A 22071-nucleotide genomic window follows, 5' to 3' on the forward strand; every position below is an offset into this window, starting at 1 on the left:
ATGATAGAATTTGCAGAAATTCTAAGATAAATAATGAAGCATACAAAGATTGAAAGACCAGAAAATAAAATAAAAAGGAAAAGGGCGAAAAAATTAAAAAGTAAAATAAAGGAGTATAAAAGGGAATTAAATAATCTTCAGATCGAAATTGATGACCTTATAATAAAAAGAATAGAAATAAGAATAAATATAAACAAGTTGAAATTAAACTTAAAAAATTTATAAATGCCTGGAAAACCATATTATGACTTAAAAGAATTAAAACTGTTAAAAGAAAAAATGGAAAATGAAGTTGAAAAATTAAAAAGATATTTAGAAACAACAGAAAATGTAGAAATAAAAGAAGTCTTTGAGGATTTAAGAAATTATATTAAAGAAAAAGACAAACAGATAAAAAGTTTTATATACAATAATCCATGCAAAAAAGAATATTATAAACTAAAACAAGATTGAAAAACTATAAAAATCAGAAGTATAAATACTAGTAATACGGTCAATACATTTTATTATGAAATGGAAAATTATTCGACTTTCGAAAAAGAAATTAAAAGAAAAGACGACTTAAAATTTGGTATCAGAGCCAAGTTAACGATTAAGAGTAACACTTTCTCTTTAAGCAACACTTTTAATGACACGCTTTTTCAGCCACAAAAGGACAAAAATCTGTACAGATACATCTGTACACTAGATGGCCCCAACATTTAATTAATGAAAAATGACATGCACTTTTCTCTTTTACAAGATGTCTAAATAATATATTTTATTTATAAAATATACACTCTAATAATCTCCTATAAAATTAAAATAACCCATATATACTTTAGTCCATTCAATAATAATCATTATAATTATATATACAAGTTAACCATAATTATTTAGTTGTTTTAAATAATAATAAAAATAAAATTAATTACATAATAATAAATATAAATTTTATACTATTATTATTAATAAAATAAATATCATTAATTTATATGCATAATTATAATTATTACTAATAGATATTTTAGTTAAAATATATTAAACGATAAGTTATTTAATCTTATAAAAAAATTTTATATTTTACGAATAAAAAAAAGAAAAATATTGTTTAGATATGTCACATACAAAAGAAGAAAATGTCATTTTCTGTTTGATTATTTTTGTTGCTATACGAGTCATACAAGAAGTAATTACAAGTGAGTTTCTTGTTTTTTCTTTGAAAACTCTGGTGAATTTGAGGATTACACACAATCTCCGGCACGCTATATCCGATCCTTCCTAGGAACATGCATGTAGTTTGACCAAAGTTCTATAACAAAGAAAAATAGTTATTGTACAAAAGCTACCACTATATCATATTATTAAGATGTGATTATCTATTGAAATTCTTGGAATCAGACTACGCTGACGAAATTAGTTAAAGAAATGTTTTATTCCATATCACAGTAAGAGAGATCAATAATTTGTTCCTTGTCATACAATATATCATACCCACCAAATAATATGAGAATTGAAATCAGCTTAGGTTATCTAGCTAACTAGATATAGTCATGCATTATTATTGCCACTAAGAAAATCTAATTTCCTTGAATTGTAATTTAATTGCTTTATTTATAGTGAATGCTACTTTTTGTTCTTTTATGCCATTCCATAGGTAGAGAGGAGTTCCAGAGTTTCTGGGTCCTACTTGCATTGGCAGTTAGCTCTCCCTATATATCGCAATAAAAAAATATTAAAAATCATCTGAATTTATTATTTTTTATTATTATTTAATTATTAATTTAATTTTTAAGTTAATAATTTAATAATATATTTATTTTATATTTTTAAATATTAATAATTAAATAATAATAAAAAATAATAAATTTTAATGATCTTAAATATTTCTCAATCGGTATATAAAAATACTGCTTAATTAGTTACAAAAAGAATTGTATAATCTCACAAAAACAATGTATACATACAATAGTACAAATAAATGTACAATATTAGCAATACATAAATACAAGTACTTTAATTGTAAGGGGAATACTAGGGGATAATGATTTTATTGAACAATATGAACAATTACCAATCAAATAAAAATACACTACATTTTTAAATTAACTTTCTAAATTTTAATATTAAAATAACTATCCGTACACTAGTAAAATGAACATCTGATATATTTATTATTTATATTGTTCAATATTTTTATTGTTCACCTATACTTTTCCTAATTGTAATAGTATTTACCATGAATGACCAAATATACAATATATAATAATAATAATAATATAAAACCTTATCCTATCAAGTGAGATTTGTTATATAAACCTAGGATCTTATATCTTAAAAAATAGATTTATTTAATAATAAATTTAAATTATTCATAATTAATATTAATATAAAAATAAAGTATTCTACATACGTACATCTTTTTTAGATACAGTTATCCTTAGAAATTAGAAGGGCATTTTTTACTATATTGGTTGAGAGTGATCGTAATTGTTTTTTTTTTTTCTCAACCAATTTTTAACACATTTTAAAATGAGAAATAGTATTTGTCCAATATTTTTCGTACGTTTATCTTGTATTTAACATTAATCAATATTTTTTTCATTTTTTTACAAAAAATATTGATCCCTAATTTTTTTTCATTAAAGTTTAATATAAAACATAATTTTGTAGAGAGATTACTTTTCTTTTGATTGCTATATTGAAGGAGTTGACTTTGGATGGGTGTTGACGTCAAAGTCGTTACATCATATGATACTCATCGCGCGCTGTTTCTTTTCATTTGCTCTATCAATCTATCATTCTATTTACTTGCTTCGCTATTATTTCCTTCACCATTCCAAGAACCTTCCTTATATTATATGTTAGATTCTTATTATATTTATGAAATGTAATAATACTATAGTATATATATAACTTTGGGTATAAAAGCCAAGTCATACGGTTACCCCTCTTCTTGCAATTGCACTTGCTCCTTCAATTCCTTCCTTCATTCCTGAAAACCTCTCTTTATTTGGTACTAAAACTCTTCAGAACAGAAAAAAAATGGCGGCGAAAAGGTTTTTGGATGATTCTGATGATCGAGACCAAGATAAGCCAAACGACAAACGGATTAGATTTAATAGGCCTACTTTGGCTTCGTATGTATTATTACTACTTAATTAGCTTCTTTTCTTTTCTAATTTCTACCTAGGGTTATATAATTATTATTTATTTTCGTACTTACTAATTAGTTTTTGTCTAATTATATCTTATTTGACAGGGTAATAACCGAAGCTGTTAAGGTGAAAAATTTGCAAAACTTGTTTACAGTAGCCTTGGAACCTGTGCTCAAGAGAGTGGTAAGAGTTTTGAACTAAACGATAAATATGTACAAAAATTATACACAAAATCGTGCATATATGTTACCTTTTTTCTTTGAAATTAACTCTCGAGTTTATAACCTAGATATTGAACTACTATTGTTAGGTGAGTGAAGAGGTTGATAGAGCGATGAGGCAATGGTGTTCTTGTTCTTCGTCAAGGTCCTTAACAAGGTCACCATCATTGAGAATCAAAGCATTTGACGATGATCAACCATCATCAACCTTGCAACTAGTCTTCAGCAAGAGGCTATCCCTTCCAATCTTCACCGGAAGCCGAATCCTCGACGTCGAAGGCAACCCTATAAGCATACTTCTCATGGACAAGAGCAGTGGCCAGATGGTTCCAACAAGCCTCCCACACCCAATCAAGCTCGAACTCCTCGTGCTCGACGGCGATTTCCCCCTTTCTGATAATGACAACTCGTCTTCATCTTCTTCATCTTCTCGTGGTTGGAGTAGTGAAGAATTCAATAGCCGCATAGTGAAGGAGAGAACTGGCAAGAGACCTTTGCTTGCCGGAGAGTTGAACCTCACCATGAGGGATGGCATTGCACCAACTGGGGACATTGAGTTCACCGATAATAGTAGCTGGATTCGCAGCCGGAAGTTCCGGGTTGCCGTTAGGGTGGCTCCGGGGACTAACCACCATGCTCTTGCAATTCGAGAAGGCATTACTGAAGCTTTTGTTGTCAAGGATCACCGTGGAGAATGTAAGTTTTCTCAACTTCATATATTTATCATTTTACTATCAGTAACACCATATAAAATACATGTTAAAATATAAATACATATTAAAAATAAATTAAATTACGCATATATTTATACACAAATATATTAATAATTGATTTTAGTGATTAATTTTAGGGTACAAATAACATTTTTGATATTTTAATTAGTTAAAATTTTCGCTATAATAAAAATTTGAAAGTGGATAACAAAGAAAAACGTTATAGCTAAATTAAGCATATATACATTTGCAAGCTTATTGAGGGGTTTCAAATAAATAATAATAAAAAAATATGTTTCCTGAGAATAGTAAATTTAGTTGGTGTTTAAGAACTATCATTATTATATTGTTCCATTAAACGATAGACAAGTGCATAAGTCCCTCTCAATCTCACATCGTAGATATTAATGTAGATATATGTGATCTTTTATCAGCATTGACCGTTGTTTCAACTTTTTTTTTCAATATATATTTGTAGTTGATATATAACAACTATCGGTATATATAAATAATTAGCTGATAAATAGAACTATGCTTTTATTTAAATAATTGACATATTAGATAGGTTGTTGATAACTAATAATCAACATGGAAGTCTAGTTTTCTTAAAATATAAGTCTCTCGAGTCAATAGCTTTTGTTGTTACTCGAAGAAACGTTCTGGTGATTATTGATAACACAATATTAAAAATATTTAGATATTCTTAGACTTTTTCAAATAAAACTAGTATGGAAGAAAAGTAGTAGTTATTGATTACTATTGTCTCCATGCAACAGAAAAATACAAAGTAAATTAATTTTGATGTTACATGCATGTGCCTAGTAATCCAACATATTTTCTGTATGCAGTTGAAGTTATCTAAAATTTAGGGTATAGTGATTAAAGTCTATTAATAATTTGCTGGTTTGAAAGAGTACATACAAATTTAACTCGTGTTGGATTATATTACGAAAAATATAAAAAAATTAATTTTTAGTTAGTTAATATTAGTATTTAATTTTATAATTTAGAATTTAATATTAAAGATTTATAATTTAAAATTTAAGATAAAATAATATAATTTAAAAAAAGTAACTGTTATTAACAAAAAAAATTGATTATCTAACCTTATCTATGATTCTAAATTTATTATTGTCACACTTTATGCAGTAGTATTAAACACTTGCATTAGTAGTAGCCCAAGTTGCAAGGGTGCATCTTTTTCACCCTTTGTAGAAAGCTAGTGTGATATATAGCCATGATTCATCAATGATCATATAACATAATATAATGCATCTTTTTTTACTTTTTCTTTTCTCTTTTGTTTGTACATTCTTTAATTTTATGGTGGTTGTAAACTATGAAGTGGAAAGTGATGGTTGGTCAATATATTTATACAGCTAAGAACCATGTCCATGTCCACCATGAACATAGATGCTAGGGTCCCACCAATGCAACTACCTATGATGTGAAATTAAAATAACCCACATGATATTGATGCAACATATATAAACTCTGATCCAGTATAGAGTAATATTATATTTGTACATATATATACCATCTAAAACACTTATAAATATACATCAAATTAAATTAGATATTAAAATATTTGACCACTTTTTTTTAACAAACATTTTAATGATGATAAATTAATAAGATATGTAGATACCTAATTATCAATATTTTTATGTTTCTATATATTGTATTTTATGCAAATTCTACTCCTATTACTCGCCAACTTGCCATTTGTGAATGAAATATACAAAGCCAAGCAAGTAGCTAGTGGTACTTTAAATAATTGTTCTTGCATTGACTTGTTTTAGGGTTCAAATTTTTAGCAAGGGGAGAACATTCTTTAATCTTATGCATAGCATTGACTATTAATGCTAGCTAAGTTGATAAATTTTAAAGTTGCACCTAAACATTTATTAATTATTCAATATTCATGCGATTATATATATGCTAAATACCGTATTTCTTTTTCTTTGTTTTCATATATTTAATTTGAAGTGTACAAAAAACATCACCCACCAATGCTAAATGACGAAGTGTGGCGGCTAGAAAAGATTGGAAAGGATGGAGCTTTCCACAAAAAATTGAGCTCAGAAGGGATCAAAACAGTTCAAGACTTTCTCAAACTATCAGTTATTGATCCTCATAGGCTAAGAAAGGTACCTGAGTATTATATATATAGCACCATACATCCTAATCTTAAATAGGCTATATTATTATGTGAAATAATAATTATATATTAATTAAACAAAAATAATATATAATTATTTAATTTGTTGTTGTATGATATTTGGAAGTAGATTTTGGGCATTGGGATGTCAGATAAAATGTGGGAAGTGACAATCAAGCATGCAAAGACTTGTGAAATGGGAAGCAAGATCTACATCTACCGTGGCCCTCATTTCACTCTTTTTCTTAATCCAATTTGCCAATTGATTAAAGCTGATGTCAATGGCCACACATTTCCTACCAAAGAACTTACCAATTTGAATAGGGTAAGCAACACATGAAATGTTATATTTTTAGCACGTTTTTTGTAAATTTTGTATAATTTTTTTATCATAAAATTTCTGATATCATGACATAAAATTGTTTTTTTTAATTTAAAATAATAAAAAATATATAAATAATTTTATCTCTAATAATTATTTTTATTATTGTCTACAATTTCAGGCTTATATAGAGAAGTTGGTGAGAGAAGCATACGCTAAATGGCAAAACTTGGAGGAATTTGATGGGGTTTTGAATGATAACATTGCTTTGTTAACCCAAGGTATGCAACATTAATTATAATTTCATACAAATGAATATGAACAGGCTAATTAAGTTAGTTAAAGATAAGATAGTAATTCCATTATTTAATTGAATTTTATATAATAAATAGGTGATGCAAATATGGAGCAATATCAAAATAATCATCCAGGTTCGGTGGTAACATATGATAGCAACGATTATTATGGTGACAAATCCACTGCCAGCTATGTACCAAGTAATAACAACAATGATAATAGTGCACTAATAATGGGGTCCATGGAGTGGTCCCTGAATAATAGTAACCCAGGATACACCACAGCATCATTCACCAATGGATTTCCCTATGGATTTTCATCAGGATCTCAATCGGACGGTGATATAACACCCACTTCAGGTTGTGTCATTGACGAGGCTCCAAGGAGACATATTTAGGAGTAACAAAAATTCCTACACACAATGTACAGTATGTATGTGTAGGCATGCTACTTACAATCATGTATAAGACACTTTGTAACACATCTTTGTAGGTAGGGTGCCCCTAAATACTGTGTCCAACAATAATATATATAGAGTATAATATAAGATGACAATTTAGTCAACTAGTTGACTTTGCGTTGTAAATAGAGGCAAGGATTGGAAGAGTCAAATTAGGGTTATGTGCTATGCCCATTATTATTAGTTAAATTAGAGTTGCTTTTGTTATTATGCCATTAATGTTGATCATGGAATATGATATCTATTGTAACGTAGCAAACTCCCTAATGTCTGATCCATATTTTCTGGATTTAGTTTTTGGATGGATTGGTATGGTAATGTTAAATTCATTGTGAAGGGTCTAAGAATTAGATCAGTTACTGATGAATCGATCAAGAGACTAATTTAAAAGTTTAATGATTAATTGTAGTTTAATCGTAATTGAATCGGTTTAAATAAATATAAAATTTTAAATATCTAAAATTAATAATTTAATATCAATAAATTTTGAAATTTAATATTTCTAATATATGTACTTTAAAGTTTAAACTAATAAAACTTAACATTCAACACAATTATCAATTTAAAATTGTATTTAAACCTAAAAAACCTAAATCCCTAATTTATTCACTCCTCACTTTCATTCTCAGTTGTTGCCTCCTCCTCGTATCTCTCTCTTTTCTTTTCTTTTTTTTTTTTTCTTCTTCTTCCTTCTTCCTCTTCTCCCATACCATAACTTTCTCTTTTTCACTATTTGTTTCATCCTGCTTTTTTTCTATTTTCTTCCATGCTGCACCACCACCTGGGTTTGGCTCCGGCATTTCACCTCCTCTGTCGCCAAGCTCTGCAACACTAGAAACATTGCACGTGCTTAATTGTTTGAAGTAAGAAATTCATTACTTTTAAATTAAGACAGTAAAATTTACATATGAGAATTATAAATTTAACTGTTATTAACCTCTCGTTTTATCAATCATCTCACTGTAAAAGATCTAAATTATATACAAAAATATTGTACAACCATTATTTCTCTTAATATATATATAAAGCAAGATGCGAATTGAAAGAATAATAAAAAAAATACAGAGCATGAATAGGAAAAAAGAATTATAAACAATTTAATTAAAAATATTTTAAATATCAACTATAAGTGTATATCAAAATTAACTACTAAAATTAGTCATTAATATAAATATACATAAAAATATAAAATACACACTAAAAATAAGTTAAATTATACATATATTTATACATAAATATATTATAGTTGATTTTGAAGGTAAATATTATTTTTGTTTAAATATATTCATGATACTAAATTGCTTTGTATTTGAAAATCTTAATCTTCTCGAATCCCTTGTAAAGTTATGACCTATGAGTAACTAGACTAACTAATATACTGGATAGTTAAAATAGAATAGTTATTAAGTTTTACTTCTAAAGGAACATTTGCAAAGGTTGTCCTTAATCGTGCAGGTTAAATAAGTCAAAGTAATTAATATAATAAGTGAGAAATTGACTCTCCAATATCCATCAATTCCAAAAGTAGTAAGCATATGCAACTCATACCCTTATTTAATTTTCTAAACGAAATTTCACTAATATTCAACAAGTGAGAACTAAAGTTTGAAGGCATTTAATTTTCTTAAGACTAAGTCATGACTTATATGCCAAGTTCAACACCAAGAAAATAAGTCACTTCCTTAATTCCTTTAGCGTCACGCATGCTCTATTATAATAATTCCAATTCCGTACACTTTCCGTTCCTTAAATGAGTTCAAACGGTGATCAATCTCTAACCAAATTCAAACACCACATAACATTTTTTCCCTAATGTTGAAACTTGCATTGTCCTTCCTCTTAGTTCTGTTCCCATTGTTGTTCCATAGTTCCTTAGGCAACAACATCATCAACACCACTTCATCTTCAACACTTTGTGGCACAAAATCTTGCCCCAATGGACCTAACATAAGTTACCCTTTTTGGCTCTCACATGGTTCTCCCCCTCAAGAATATTGTGGCTACCCAGAATTTGGTTTAATATGCTTAGACGATGGCAACACCATTTTCTCTCCACCACCAGGTTTATACTATTATGTTAAGCACATAGACTATGATAACCATAGCATTAAGCTTATTGATTTCGACACCACAAACCAAACATGTCCAAGGGCACTTCATGGTTTTCCAATAGGGAACTTACCTCTTTCTCATTCTTCATTGAACTTGAACCTTAGCTTTTACTATAACTGTTCTACTTCTACTACTTCACACCCTTCTAATGTTCCTGATATAAGTTGTTTGAGGCAAGGGTCAAAAGAGTCTTTTGTGTTCTTGAAGGGGAATGAGAGCAAGGGTTTTGATTGGTCAGAGAGGTGTGAGGAGAATGTTGATGTGACAGTGATGAAGGATGAGATTAGTAGTAATGGTGGTGAATATGGTTTGGTGAGTGAGTTTGGTAGGGCTATGAATGAAGGGTTTGTGCTTGAATGGGAAACTGAAGAGACTTGCAAAGAGTGTGAGGCTTCTGAGGGATATTGTGGATACAGTAGTACTAACAAACAGATCTTGTGTTTCTGCAAGGATGGTACTGTAAGGACCAACAATTGTCAAGGTATCACAATTTCTTTCCATATTTCTATTCTATACATGTTTTTTCATATGAAGTTAATAGTTGAAAACAGTTAGATAATAATTCAGTTAAATATGTCAAATCATCTAACAGTTTTCAACTAACAACTTCACATGAAGACAATCAGAGGAGAGTTTTCACTCAAATAATATTATTCAAAATTTAGTATTAAAGATGTTTTAGTTTATGTTGTTTCATCAAGTTACTATTTATGTTATACAGGCGTCTTAGTCATATGGTTATATGTAATTGTAGGGTAGGAATAGTGGTTACTTTTTTTTTTGACATGGTTGTTTTCATGTTTTTAATATTGCCAATAGTTTGAAATTTTAATTCAATTTAACTTTTATTTATTCTTGACTGTGTTCTGTTTCAGTAGCAGGGGAAAGCAAGAGCAGGTTGTCGAAATTAATTATAGGTATAGTGTGCCATACGATTATTTTTTCTATTATTCTCTTGTTTCTCACAATAATAATCAAAATTGTTCATTAAATGTCATTAAAAGGTTTCACAATAGAAGATAAATAAAGAGTTTTACAAGATGAGAGTTTTCTTTACCTTGCTACTTTATGTCATTGATTATATCCTTTGTGATACATAATTTAAGTCCAAAGTTAAATCACATAATCTAATCCCCATTAATTACAACACCACAGTTCATATTGGATTATAATCCAAATGTAGAATCTTGATTATTCATCTTATTGGGTTTCTATCTCTGCTTACAGGTTTCATAGCTGCAGGAATTGGAGTATTGCCTATAACATGCATCATACTTTACATTTTTAGACACAAACTATCACCAATCATGCCTGAAATTTTGAAGATAAAAAATAACGACCAAGATATTGAGGCCTTCATGAAGACTCATGGACCCATAGCCATAAAAAGATACACTTATTCAGATATCAAGAAGATGACCAATTCTTTCGAGTCGAAACTCGGGGAAGGTGGTTATGGAGAAGTATACAAAGGATTCCTTAACAATGGTGGTCCTGTGGCTGTAAAGCTTCTCAAAGCTTCCAAAGGGAATGGTGAGGAGTTCATCAATGAGGTCACGAGTATTAGTAAAACATCTCATGTAAACATTGTTGCATTACTCGGATTCTGTCTCGAAGGTAACAAGAAAAAAGCTCTTGTTTATGAATTCATGCTGAATGGATCACTTGAAAAGTATATACATAACAATGATCCTATAACCAATCCACCTTTGAGTTGGGAAAGGCTACACCGGATTGCGAAAGGGATAGCTCGAGGGTTAGAATACTTGCACCGAGGTTGCAACACGAGGATTCTCCATTTCGACATAAAACCAAATAACATCCTCCTAGACAAGAACTTTAACCCTAAAATCTCGGATTTCGGGTTGGCTAAGCTTTGCTCAAAGACACACAGCATTGTCACAATGTTGGATGCTAGAGGGACAATAGGGTACATAGCTCCAGAAGTATGGAACAGACACTTTGGTGGAGTGTCGCATAAATCTGATGTATATAGTTACGGAATGATGATTCTGGAAATGGTGGGAGGGAAGCATAATAACACAAATGCTGAGGTAACTAGTCATTCTAGTGAGTTGTATTTTCCTCATTGGATATACAAGCATATTGAAAATGACAAGAGTAGTGTAGCATGGCAAGGTGCTACTATGAGCAATGAGGAAGGTGAGATAGTGAGAAAAATGATCATTGTAGGGTTGTGGTGCATTCAAACAATTCCATCAGAAAGACCTCCAATGAGTAGGGTCATTGAAATGCTTGAAGGAAGCATTGATTTGTTGCAAAGTCCACCTAAGCCTTTTAATTTTTCCCCAACTCAAACCAAAGTGGAATCTTGTACAACTTCTACCACGAGTGATTCATTTTCCCCTGCTGATTAAGTGACTAGTATAATCATAGATAAGTTTTTTTTAGCGTGTTAATAATTCACCTCTTTTATTAATTATGTGGTCAGGAATTTGATCACTACTCTTGAAAATATAATATGACTTTTGTAGTCAAATATTCATGGCATGATTATTGTAACAGAGGATTTTTTATTATTTACATACTACTAGTGTACGTTATTAATTAGTTTCTAATTTAATATGTATATATATATTACTAGATATCTTTCATGACATTTCATTGAAGAAGCCCTAAAATAGTCAACTATAACTATACTGCATATTATGGATTGGTAAATTTGTTTTAAGTAGAGTTGAATCTTGAAAGAGGTGTATAATGTTTAAATTAATTTTGTTTATATATCTTGCATCTATATCTGTTAAAAGACTTCTTGTTGATGAGTTGACATTTTTTGATCGGTGAATTTTGTCTTGTTAAGGAGGTGATAAGTTTTGGTTTATAGGTAAGTGTGATGTGAGAGTGGCAGTATTGATGAATAGTTGTCTCTATTTTAATATAAGAGTGATAGACTTTGTAAAGTATTGTGTCATGTGATGTGATACCATGAGTTTAGCTTTTGTTGCTTGTTTTATTTTGAAGCAACAAAATTATTTTTGGAATTTTCACAGTATCTCCCAACCCGATAGATTTAGGACTAATCCTTGCAGATCAAAACTCCATTTAAGGGTTTTCTACGATTGGCTAATAGGTTGCTGCATGCACAACGCGGGATTCCATCCCTCGACACTTACTTAAGCGGAGTAGTGAACTAACTACTAGACCAATCCAACTAGGTTGAAGCAACAAAATTATAATAAAACTTTATGTTTCATGTTTAATCTCTGACAATACATTAGATACATGTATTTTGTATAATGTTCTTTCAAATTTTGTATCTCACTAAATAAATAGTAAATATTTGTCACAGTATTCATTTCTATCATAAACATAGATGTGGACAGCAACTATACACAACTTTTTGTTCCTTGGACACTCAATCAACCTATTAAAAAATAATAAAAAACAGATAAGATAAAATGATAGTATATGTAATTTTGTCACAATGGCTTTGGCATGCTTTTTTAATTTGTCTATGATTATTATGTCTTGTTACTTTGTTTTTCTAACAAGTATCACTCAGAAACATTAAACTACACAAATTCTATATTTTGTTTTTTCTTTTTCATCTAAGAATCACCAAGCAAAACAGTGGTAATGCACAAAAATTAAATATGCTAGGAAATTCATAAGAGATACGAACAATTTATTATAATCATCTCCAATCCATGTCCAAAACATGAATAAAATGTTTAAATATTCATTTCATACCAAGAACTACTAAATCATTCCACAACTACTATAATTTATTCCCATCAAACAAAACAAAGTAATAAACATCACCAATAATATAAGTTTGAATTGGTAATTATTATTCAAAGCCTGCATCAAATCCACACTAACATCTCCTCCTCCTTCTTAAATTGGATCAGCAAAAAGGACAATTTGAGGATTGGCAAGAATATGCGATTCAGAATCTGATTGATCATTGTCTTGCTTGCCATCATCATGCGATGATCTATCATTCGGGGTTCGAAGAGGAGTAGGGGCAATATTCACATTACACTCTTCTTTCTCAGAATCTTCTTCCTCAAGAGACACATGCACAGGATTATCAATACTTGAAGGTTCCTGACTCTTGTTCTTCACATTCTTGCAAGTTCTTCACATTTTTGTTTCCAAGAAATAATTTAGTCATACTTATCAGCACTCATCATGGCAAATTTAATACATGTTGTCACTGAAACAACATAATTTAATTTCCTAAAGAGTACACAATCTTACTTTGATGGAGCATATACTTTGTTATTGCTACATATTGTCCTACTCGAGAACAAATTGCAGATATCTTCATAAAACTTTTGAAAATTTAACTATTTTACAAATTGAAAAAATGCTCAAAATACTTAATTCTAAGAATTTGATTCAAGAGAGACAATGTTAAATTAAATCAAATTTCAGTTGAAGTTATCACTACCTCTAAGAATTTTAAATTAATCAAGCTTCTACCAATAGAAATTCAAAATTAAAGATCTTTGACTAGTCATAGATATTGCTTAGTTATTAACACGAGTATAAATTTACAACAAATTATACCTGATAAACTTTTAGACTTATAGATATGATTTACTTATTATGACCAATTTGCAGAAATAAAATTCTCAAAATATCAAAACTTATGCTAAATATTATTTGAAAACAAAATTATTAAACGTGGATTCGTTCCACATAGGATTTCATAATATCCTTTTATTAGTGAATAGTGTTGTTAAAATAATGACACATAAAAACTCGATAGAATGAAGGGAGTACCTTGCAATTGGTCGTCTAACACCAGGGGAAACTTTAACATTCACATCATAATCAGAGTCTTCTATATCATCCTTAGTTTTTTCTTCTTTCTCTTCTTTCTCATTTTCCTCGTTTTCGTCCTCCTCTTCCTCTGTTGACTCCTCTTCTGACTCAGAAAAAAGAGGAGATGGATTTGCAATAAAAGGACGTGATGACAATGTCTGTGAAGGAGTGTTGTGACTGCTGTTCCTCTTCTTGAGATTCTCACAAATTCTTGATTTTATTCTTCAAGAACACAAAAACTCAGTTAAAATTATTTAATTAAATATGATTATTCAAACGAAGATATCTTCACCTAAAAATAATAGTAAAAAATCTTTAAATGATTACACAATTAACGTTTATGAAATCATAGTGCATATGATGGAGGCTCTTCTGAGTCTCCCAAGTGTTTGATACGTCCTTCCATCCTGCCCTATTTATATTTCACCACATACATAATTGAAATATCCATATGATAATGTGAGTTATCAAAATTCAAAAGCAATAAACAATAACAATATATGTATAATAAAATAGAAGAAAAGAGCATTAATAATAATAATAATCATAAGCACTAACCATTTGAGCATGTACTGTGGCTTACCCTGTATATGACATTCCCATATTCAAAGATTTTGATTAGCATTTGATCATGATAAACCAATAGATAACAATAACATACACCATAATGATGAAGAATAATATATTAACATATAATAAATTAAAATAATAGAATCCAAATTGTATCCATATTCATCAAATTCATTATTCTTAATAAGGTGACAAAGTCTCCAATCAATCTCAGACTATTTTACTGTAAAAAAGTATTCAATGAACACAAAATTAAAATCAGCCAAAAAACCTTAATCAGTAATCTCATATACAAATATATGTTATTTTACATATTTTCACAAAAATAATTTACTTTTAGAATAATCAAACATTCAATAAAATAATAAGTAAATCTGTTATGATAGTATAATTAAACTTTTTTACAACAATATATAGCCAATTTTTTCTATGAACATCGAATATTTATTCTTAATGATAGTTAAATGATAACTAATTTTTTATATTTTCATATAACTTATTTGATTTTCTATATACATCAATCAGAATATTGTAATAAGATGAAAGAAATATGCATATACCCGATGAATTCTCTTACGGCGAATGAGTGGACTTCATAAGTGCGACCATCAATCTCTTTTTTTGGTGGCATTGTTGATTTTAATAAATGTGTATCTTTTCTCTTTTGTTACTTGGCAATTTTTTAAAATATATTTCTCTATCCTCTGACTTGTAGATACACATGGACACTAAATAAGGAAACATTTATATTTTTTACTTATTTGCAAAAATGTCAAAAGATTTTATCAAATGATTCATCCTTTAATAAGAGAAAAACACGGAATTTATTTGTGTTATTCTATTCCATATGTAACCAAATCATTTTCATAAGCATTAAATATGAGATTAGAAAGATATGCATGAAGGGTGAAAAGGTTATAGATTATGGCATATAAAAAAAAGTAGGTTTGTTTAAGATTATTGCCAGCAAAAATGTCTCTTTTTTGATAAGGCTGCGATAATGGTATTTGTGGTAAGCTCAGAAAGAAAATTTAAAAAGTTAATCAGGTAGATACAAATCATAATGTCTAGAAGTAGGTAAACTAGATATTGACAATGAGAAGATAAAGTTGGAAAAAAAATTATTGTTTTAAATACTGTCCAATCTAATATAAAACAACAATATAAGTCAGATGATAAAAATAATAAAAAAACAAGAGAAGAAGAATCATATGTATATTAAATAATTCTAAAAAAAACAAATTTAATGTATTTTAAAAATATATTAAATATAACCTTTTTATAAATATCAATACATTTATATTATTAACTATATATGATTAATCATAGTTAAATCAAAATAATAAAAAATAAAAAATAAAGAAAACACCCTCTTCTTTCTTCAAGGGAATATCCTCAACCTCCAATGAGTAGGGTCATTGAAATGCTTGAAGGAAGGATTGATCTGTTGCAAAGTCTACTTAAGCCTTTCAATTTTTCCCCAACTCAAACCAAAGTGGAATCTTGTACAACTTCTAACATTATTGATTCATTTTTCTCTGTTGATTAGTATAATCATAGATAAAATTTTTTTAGCATGTTAATAATTCACCTTTTTTATTAATTATGTGGTCAAAAATTTGATCACTACTCTTGGAAATATAGTATTATTTTTATAGTCAAATATTCATGGCATGATTATTATAACAGAAGATCTTTTATTATTTTCATGCTTGTCTAAATTAATTTTGTTTATATATCTTGCATCTATATCTGTTAAAGACCTGTTGTTGATGAGTTGAGCTTTTTTGATCGGTGAGTTTTGTCTTGTTAGGGAGGTGATAAGTTTTGGTTTATAGGTGAGTGTTATGTGAGAGTGGCAGTATTGATGAATACTTTGTCTCTATTTTAATATAAGAGTGATAGACTCTGTAAAGTATTGTGTCATGTGATGTGATACCATGAGTTTAGCTTTTGTTGCTTGTTTTATTTCGAAGCAACAAAATTATTTTTTGGTTTTTCACGGTATCTCCTAACCCAGCAGACTAAGGATTAATCTATTACAGATCGAAATTCTATTTAATGATTTTTTTCTAGCCAATACGTTGGTGCATGCATAAGGCAGTATTCTATCCCCCGAATCTTGCTTAACCGGAATAGTGAGCTAACTACTAAACCAATCCAACCAGGTAGTAACAAAATTATTATAAAACTTTATGTCTCATGTTTAATCTCTGATAATACATTAGATACATGTATTTTATATAATGTTCTTTCAAATTTTGTATCTCACTAAATAAATAGTAAATATTTGTCACGATATTCATATTTATCATAGACATAGGCATAGATGTGGACAGTAAATATAGACAACTTTTTGTTACCTGCACACTCATCAACCTATCAAAAATACAATAAAAAATAGATAAGATAAAATGACAGTATATGCAAATGTGTCACAATGGCCTTGGCATGCATTTTTAATTTGTCTATGATTATTATGTTTTGTTACTTTGTTTTTCTAACAAGTATCACTCAAAAATACTAAACTATTCTATATTTTATTTTTTCTTTTCCATCTAAGAATCAGCAAGCAAAGTAGTGGAAATGCACAAAAATTAAATATGCTAGAAAATTCATAAGAGATACGAACAAGTTATTATAATCATCTCCAATCCATGTCCAAAACATGGAATAAAATGTTTAAATATTCATTTCATACCAAGAACTACTAAATCATTCCACAACTACTATAATTTATTCCCATCAAACAAAACAAAGTAATAAACATCACCAATAATATAAGTTTGAATTGGTAATTATTATTCAAAGCCTGCATCAAATCCACACTAACATCTCCTCCTCCTTCTTAAATTGGATCAGCAAAAAGGACAATTTGAGGATTGGCAAGAATATGCTCTTCAGGATCTGGTTGAGCATTGTCTTCCTTGCCATCATCATGTGATAGTCTACGATTTGGGGTTTGAAGAGGAGTAGGGGCAATATTGACATTACAATCTTCTTTATCATAACCTTCTTCCTCAGAAGACACATGCACAGGATTATCAACACCTGAAGATTCGTGACTCTTGTTCTTCATATTCTTGCAAGTTCTTCACATTTTCAGGATCTGGTTGAGCATTGTCTTCCTTGCCATCATCATGTGATAGTCTACGATTTGGGGTTTGAAGAGGAGTAGAGGCAATATTGACATTACAATCTTCTTTATCATAACCTTCTTCCTCAGAAGACACATGCACATGATTATCAACACCTGAAGATTCGTGACTCTTGTTCTTCATATTCTTGCAAGTTCTTCACATTTTTGTTTCCAAGAAATAATTATTAGTCATAGTTATCAACACTCATCATGGCAAATTTAATACATGTTGTCAATGAAGCAACATAGTTTAATTTGATAAATAGTACACGATCTTACTTTGATGGAACATTTACTTTGTTATTGCTGCAGATTGTCCAACTCAAGAACAAATTGCAGATATCTTCACAATACTTTTGAAACTTTAACTATTTTACAAATTAAAAAATGCTCAAAATACTTAATTCTAAGAATTTGATTCAAGAGAGACAATGTTAAATTAAACCAAGTTTCAGATGAAGTCATCACTACCTTTAAGAATTTTAATTAATAAAGCTTCTACCAATAGAAATTAAAAATTAAAGATCTTTAATTAGCCATGGATATTGCTTAGTTATTAACACAAGCATATAGATTACTACAAATTATACCTTATAATCTTTTAGACTCAGAAATGAGATGATTTAACTAAATTTTTATCTAATGACTTTCAGTTATCAACTTCACCTGAAATTGACTGCACGTGAGTTTCCACCAAATTGAAAGTGGATTTATTCCATGTAGGATTTCATAATATCCTTTTACTGGTGAATTGTGTTGTTAAAATAATGACAGATAAAAACTTGATGGAATGAAGGGTGTACCTTGCAATTGGTTGTCTAACACCAGGGGAGACTTTAACATTCACATCATAATCAGAGTCCTCTTTATCATCTTTAGTTTTTTCTTCTTTCTCTTCTTTCTCCTCTTCCTCGTCCTCGTCCTCCTCCTCTTCTGACTCAGAAAAAAGAGGAGATGGATTCGCAATAAAAGGACACAACGATGCTTGTGAAGGAGTGGTCTGATGCTTGTTCCTCTTCTTGAGATTCTCACGAATTCTTGATTTTATTCTTCAAGAACACAAAATCTCATTCAAAACTTTTTAATTATTAAATATGACTATTCACTTGAAGATATATTTTCACGTAAAAATAATAGCCAAAAATCATTAAATAGTTACTCAATTAACGTTTCTAAAATCACACTGAATTGAAATATATTTGATATATACATGCTTCTTTTTTGTTATCATACCTAGCATCAAAGTCATCAACGTAATCACGCATATGATGGAGGCTCTCCTGAGTCTCCCAAGTGTTTGATACGTCCTTCCATCCTGCCCTATTTATATTTCACCACATACATAATTAAAATATTCATTTGATAATGTAAGTCATCAAAATCAATAAACAATAACAATATAAGTTAATAAAATAGAAGAAAAGAGCATTAATAATGATCATAAGAACTAACCATTTGAGCATGTACTGTGGCTTACCCTGTATATGACATTCCCATATTCAAAGATTTTTATTAGAATTTGATCATGATAAACCAATAATAGATAACAGTAACATACACCACAGCGATGAAGAATAATAAATTAACATATAATAAATTAAAATAATAGAATCCGAAATTGATTCTGTATTCATCAGATTCATGGTTCTTAATAAGGTGACAAAGTCTCCAACCAGTCACACATACTATTTTTCTATAAAAAAATATTCAATGAACACAAAATTAAAATCAGCCAAAAAATATCTTAATCAGTAATCTCATACATACAAATATATGTTATTTTACGTATTTTTCACAAAATAATTAACTTTTAGAATAATCAAACATTCAATAATAGAATAAGTAAATCTGTTATGATAGTATAATTAAACTTTTTTACAACAATATATAGCAAACTTTTTTCTATGAACATTAAATATATATTCTTAATGATAGTTAACTGATAACTAATTTTTTATATTTTCATACAACTTATCTTATATCAATCAAAATATTGTAATAAGATGAAAGGAATATGCATATACCCGATGGATTCTCTTACGGCGAATGGAGTGGACTTCATAACTGCGATTATCAATATCTTTTTTTGGTGGCATTGTTGATTGTTTTCACTGACTCTTGAGTAAAACACGACTCACCAATAATATATATATTTAGAGACACCCTTTTAATGCGTGAATTTAACACTTAATAATGTTAACATCTAATGCATATTTTAAATTTGGTAATATTTATGTATAAATAGTATTTTAATAAATGTGTATCTTTTCTCTTTTCTTACTTGGCAATTTTTTTAATGTATTTCTCTATCATTTGAATTATAGATACGCATGGATGCTAAATAAGGAAACATATATATTTTTTACTTATTTACAAATATGTCAAAAGAATTTAACAAATAATTCATACCTTAATAAGAGAAAAACGCGTCGGAATTTATTTGTGTTGTTCTGTTCCATATGTAACAAAATCATTCTCATAATTAAGCTTTAGATATATGAGTAGAAAGATATGCATGAAGGGTGAAAAGGTTATAGATTATGGTGTATAAAAAAGGTAAGTTTTTCTAAGATTATTGCCATAAAAATGTCTTTTTTGATAAGGCTGCGGTAATAGTAAGCTCAGAAACAAAATTTAAAAAGTTAATGTCAATAGATACAAATTATAATGTCTAAAAGTAGGTAAACTAGATATTGACAATGAGAAGATAAAGTCGGAAAAAGAAAATCACCTTAGTATTTCAAATACTGTCCGATCTAATATAGAACAACAAGATAAGTCAGATGATAAAAATGTTACTAGAAAAACAAGAGAAGAAAAACCATACGTATATTAAATAATTCTCAAAAAATTAAAATTTAATGTATTTTAAAAATATATTAAATATAATTTTCGTATTAATATCAATACATATATACTATTAACTATATATGATTAATCATAGTTAAATCAAATTAATATAAAATAAAAAAAATAAAAAAACATCCTCTTCTTTCTTCAGGGAATATTTTCAACCTCAGATCTGGAAGCAACTTCCACCGATAGCTTTGCTACTACTGTCGTTTACCACTGTCATCACTATGGTCACATCCCCTCCATCTTTCCCTCCTGCATCTATTTCCATCACCATCTTTTACGTCCTCTCTCCGACCCCTATTCGCACCGCCCCTGTCCGCCTTTTCCACCACACTACAAAAAAAACGCTAAATACTATTAGATATTAGCGTTAGCATTATTGGTGGATATACTGATGGATTTGGCAATAAATTCGTTAGGTAAAAAAGTTATCATTTGATTCCATTTTCTGATGATAAATTCTCCGATAATATTGGATGAAAAAAAGGTTAATTGGCGCAATCATTACCGTTTGACGCTAGTAAAACTCGGTGAACAGAATGCTGAGTTTTGGTCACGCGCAATGTATTACTATCGGATTTATCTACTGGTAAATTCGATGGTAATTTCACCCTAAATTGGAATCGTGCATCCTTTCTCCTCATTTTAAAAGACCCCCTCTCTCTCAATCTCTCTCTCTCTACTTTGCATCTCTCTTCCTCATACCACCTTCTGCAGCCCCTCTACCAGCGCCGGCGCCAACAACAGCCTCAAAAGGATCTCCTCTTCAGTCTCACTCTTCACAGTGTCGAAACACCCCACTCCCACTCTCCCAGTGTCGAATCTTCTCTCACTTTATCAGCCTCTTATAGCGACGAAGATCTTCCCTATTCTTCATAGTCGACGCCGCCCCACAGCACCCTGACTTGCGTCCCACGGCGGCGCGACCCTTTTCTTTCCCTCCCCCATCCTCGAAGCGCTTCTCTCTCCATCCTCCCCCACAGTGCCATGCATCAGCAACTATCGTCGTCCTCCACGCACCAATAATCGTCGTTGTCCTCCACGCATAGCAGCAGCATGCACCAGACGATATCCGATTTAGGGTTATTTTAATTCTATTTTGATTTAGGTTTTTTTAATATGTTTTGATTTAGGATTTTTTTATTTTGTTTTGATGATTCTATGTTTAAAATTTTGAATTTTAATCTAACTAAGGAGTTCGACAATCTTTCTTTGGAGAACAATACAGATTGTGATCGGTCTTCATCTTCTCTTAGCAAGGACAAAGCAACTAAAGCCTTAGGGAA

General features: G+C 29.6%; 3 protein-coding genes across 4 annotated transcripts; 2 read left to right on the forward strand and 1 right to left on the reverse strand.

The window, feature by feature from the left end:
* Nucleotides 1-2910: 2910 nt before the first annotated feature.
* LOC107490396 (protein SAR DEFICIENT 1-like) lies at nucleotides 2911-7552 on the forward strand. Its single transcript, XM_016111165.3, has 7 exons — nucleotides 2911-3119; nucleotides 3242-3320; nucleotides 3448-4054; nucleotides 6061-6221; nucleotides 6363-6557; nucleotides 6736-6835; nucleotides 6947-7552. Exons 1-7 carry the CDS (start codon nucleotides 3025-3027, stop codon nucleotides 7246-7248), a joined length of 1539 nt encoding a protein of 512 aa, XP_015966651.1. The 5' UTR covers nucleotides 2911-3024; the 3' UTR covers nucleotides 7249-7552.
* Nucleotides 7553-9082: 1530 nt separating this feature from the next.
* Nucleotides 9083-11845, forward strand: LOC107490379 (LEAF RUST 10 DISEASE-RESISTANCE LOCUS RECEPTOR-LIKE PROTEIN KINASE-like 2.1). 2 transcript variants are annotated; one of them, XM_021143099.2, is made up of 3 exons: nucleotides 9083-9904; nucleotides 10299-10340; nucleotides 10651-11845. In XM_021143099.2, exons 1-3 carry the CDS (start codon nucleotides 9124-9126, stop codon nucleotides 11799-11801), a joined length of 1974 nt encoding a protein of 657 aa, XP_020998758.1. In that variant the 5' UTR covers nucleotides 9083-9123; the 3' UTR covers nucleotides 11802-11845. The 2 variants fall into 2 exon arrangements, with proteins under 2 accessions (XP_020998758.1, XP_015966636.1); XM_016111150.3 differs by having other exon boundaries at nucleotides 10302-10340.
* Nucleotides 11846-17638: 5793 nt separating this feature from the next.
* LOC127747679 (chromo domain-containing protein LHP1-like) lies at nucleotides 17639-20033 on the reverse strand. The gene is made up of 5 exons (XM_052261825.1): nucleotides 19954-20033; nucleotides 19382-19407; nucleotides 19163-19249; nucleotides 18733-18978; nucleotides 17639-17882 (listed from the first exon to the last, which is right to left on the reverse strand). The coding sequence occupies exons 1-5, from the start codon at nucleotides 20023-20025 to the stop codon at nucleotides 17639-17641; spliced, it is 675 nt and encodes a 224-aa protein (XP_052117785.1). The 5' UTR covers nucleotides 20026-20033.
* Nucleotides 20034-22071: the final 2038 nt, after the last annotated feature.

The sequence above is a fragment of the Arachis duranensis genome, chromosome 5 (assembly GCF_000817695.3).
Source record: "Arachis duranensis cultivar V14167 chromosome 5, aradu.V14167.gnm2.J7QH, whole genome shotgun sequence".
Lineage (NCBI taxonomy): Eukaryota > Viridiplantae > Streptophyta > Magnoliopsida > Fabales > Fabaceae > Arachis > Arachis duranensis.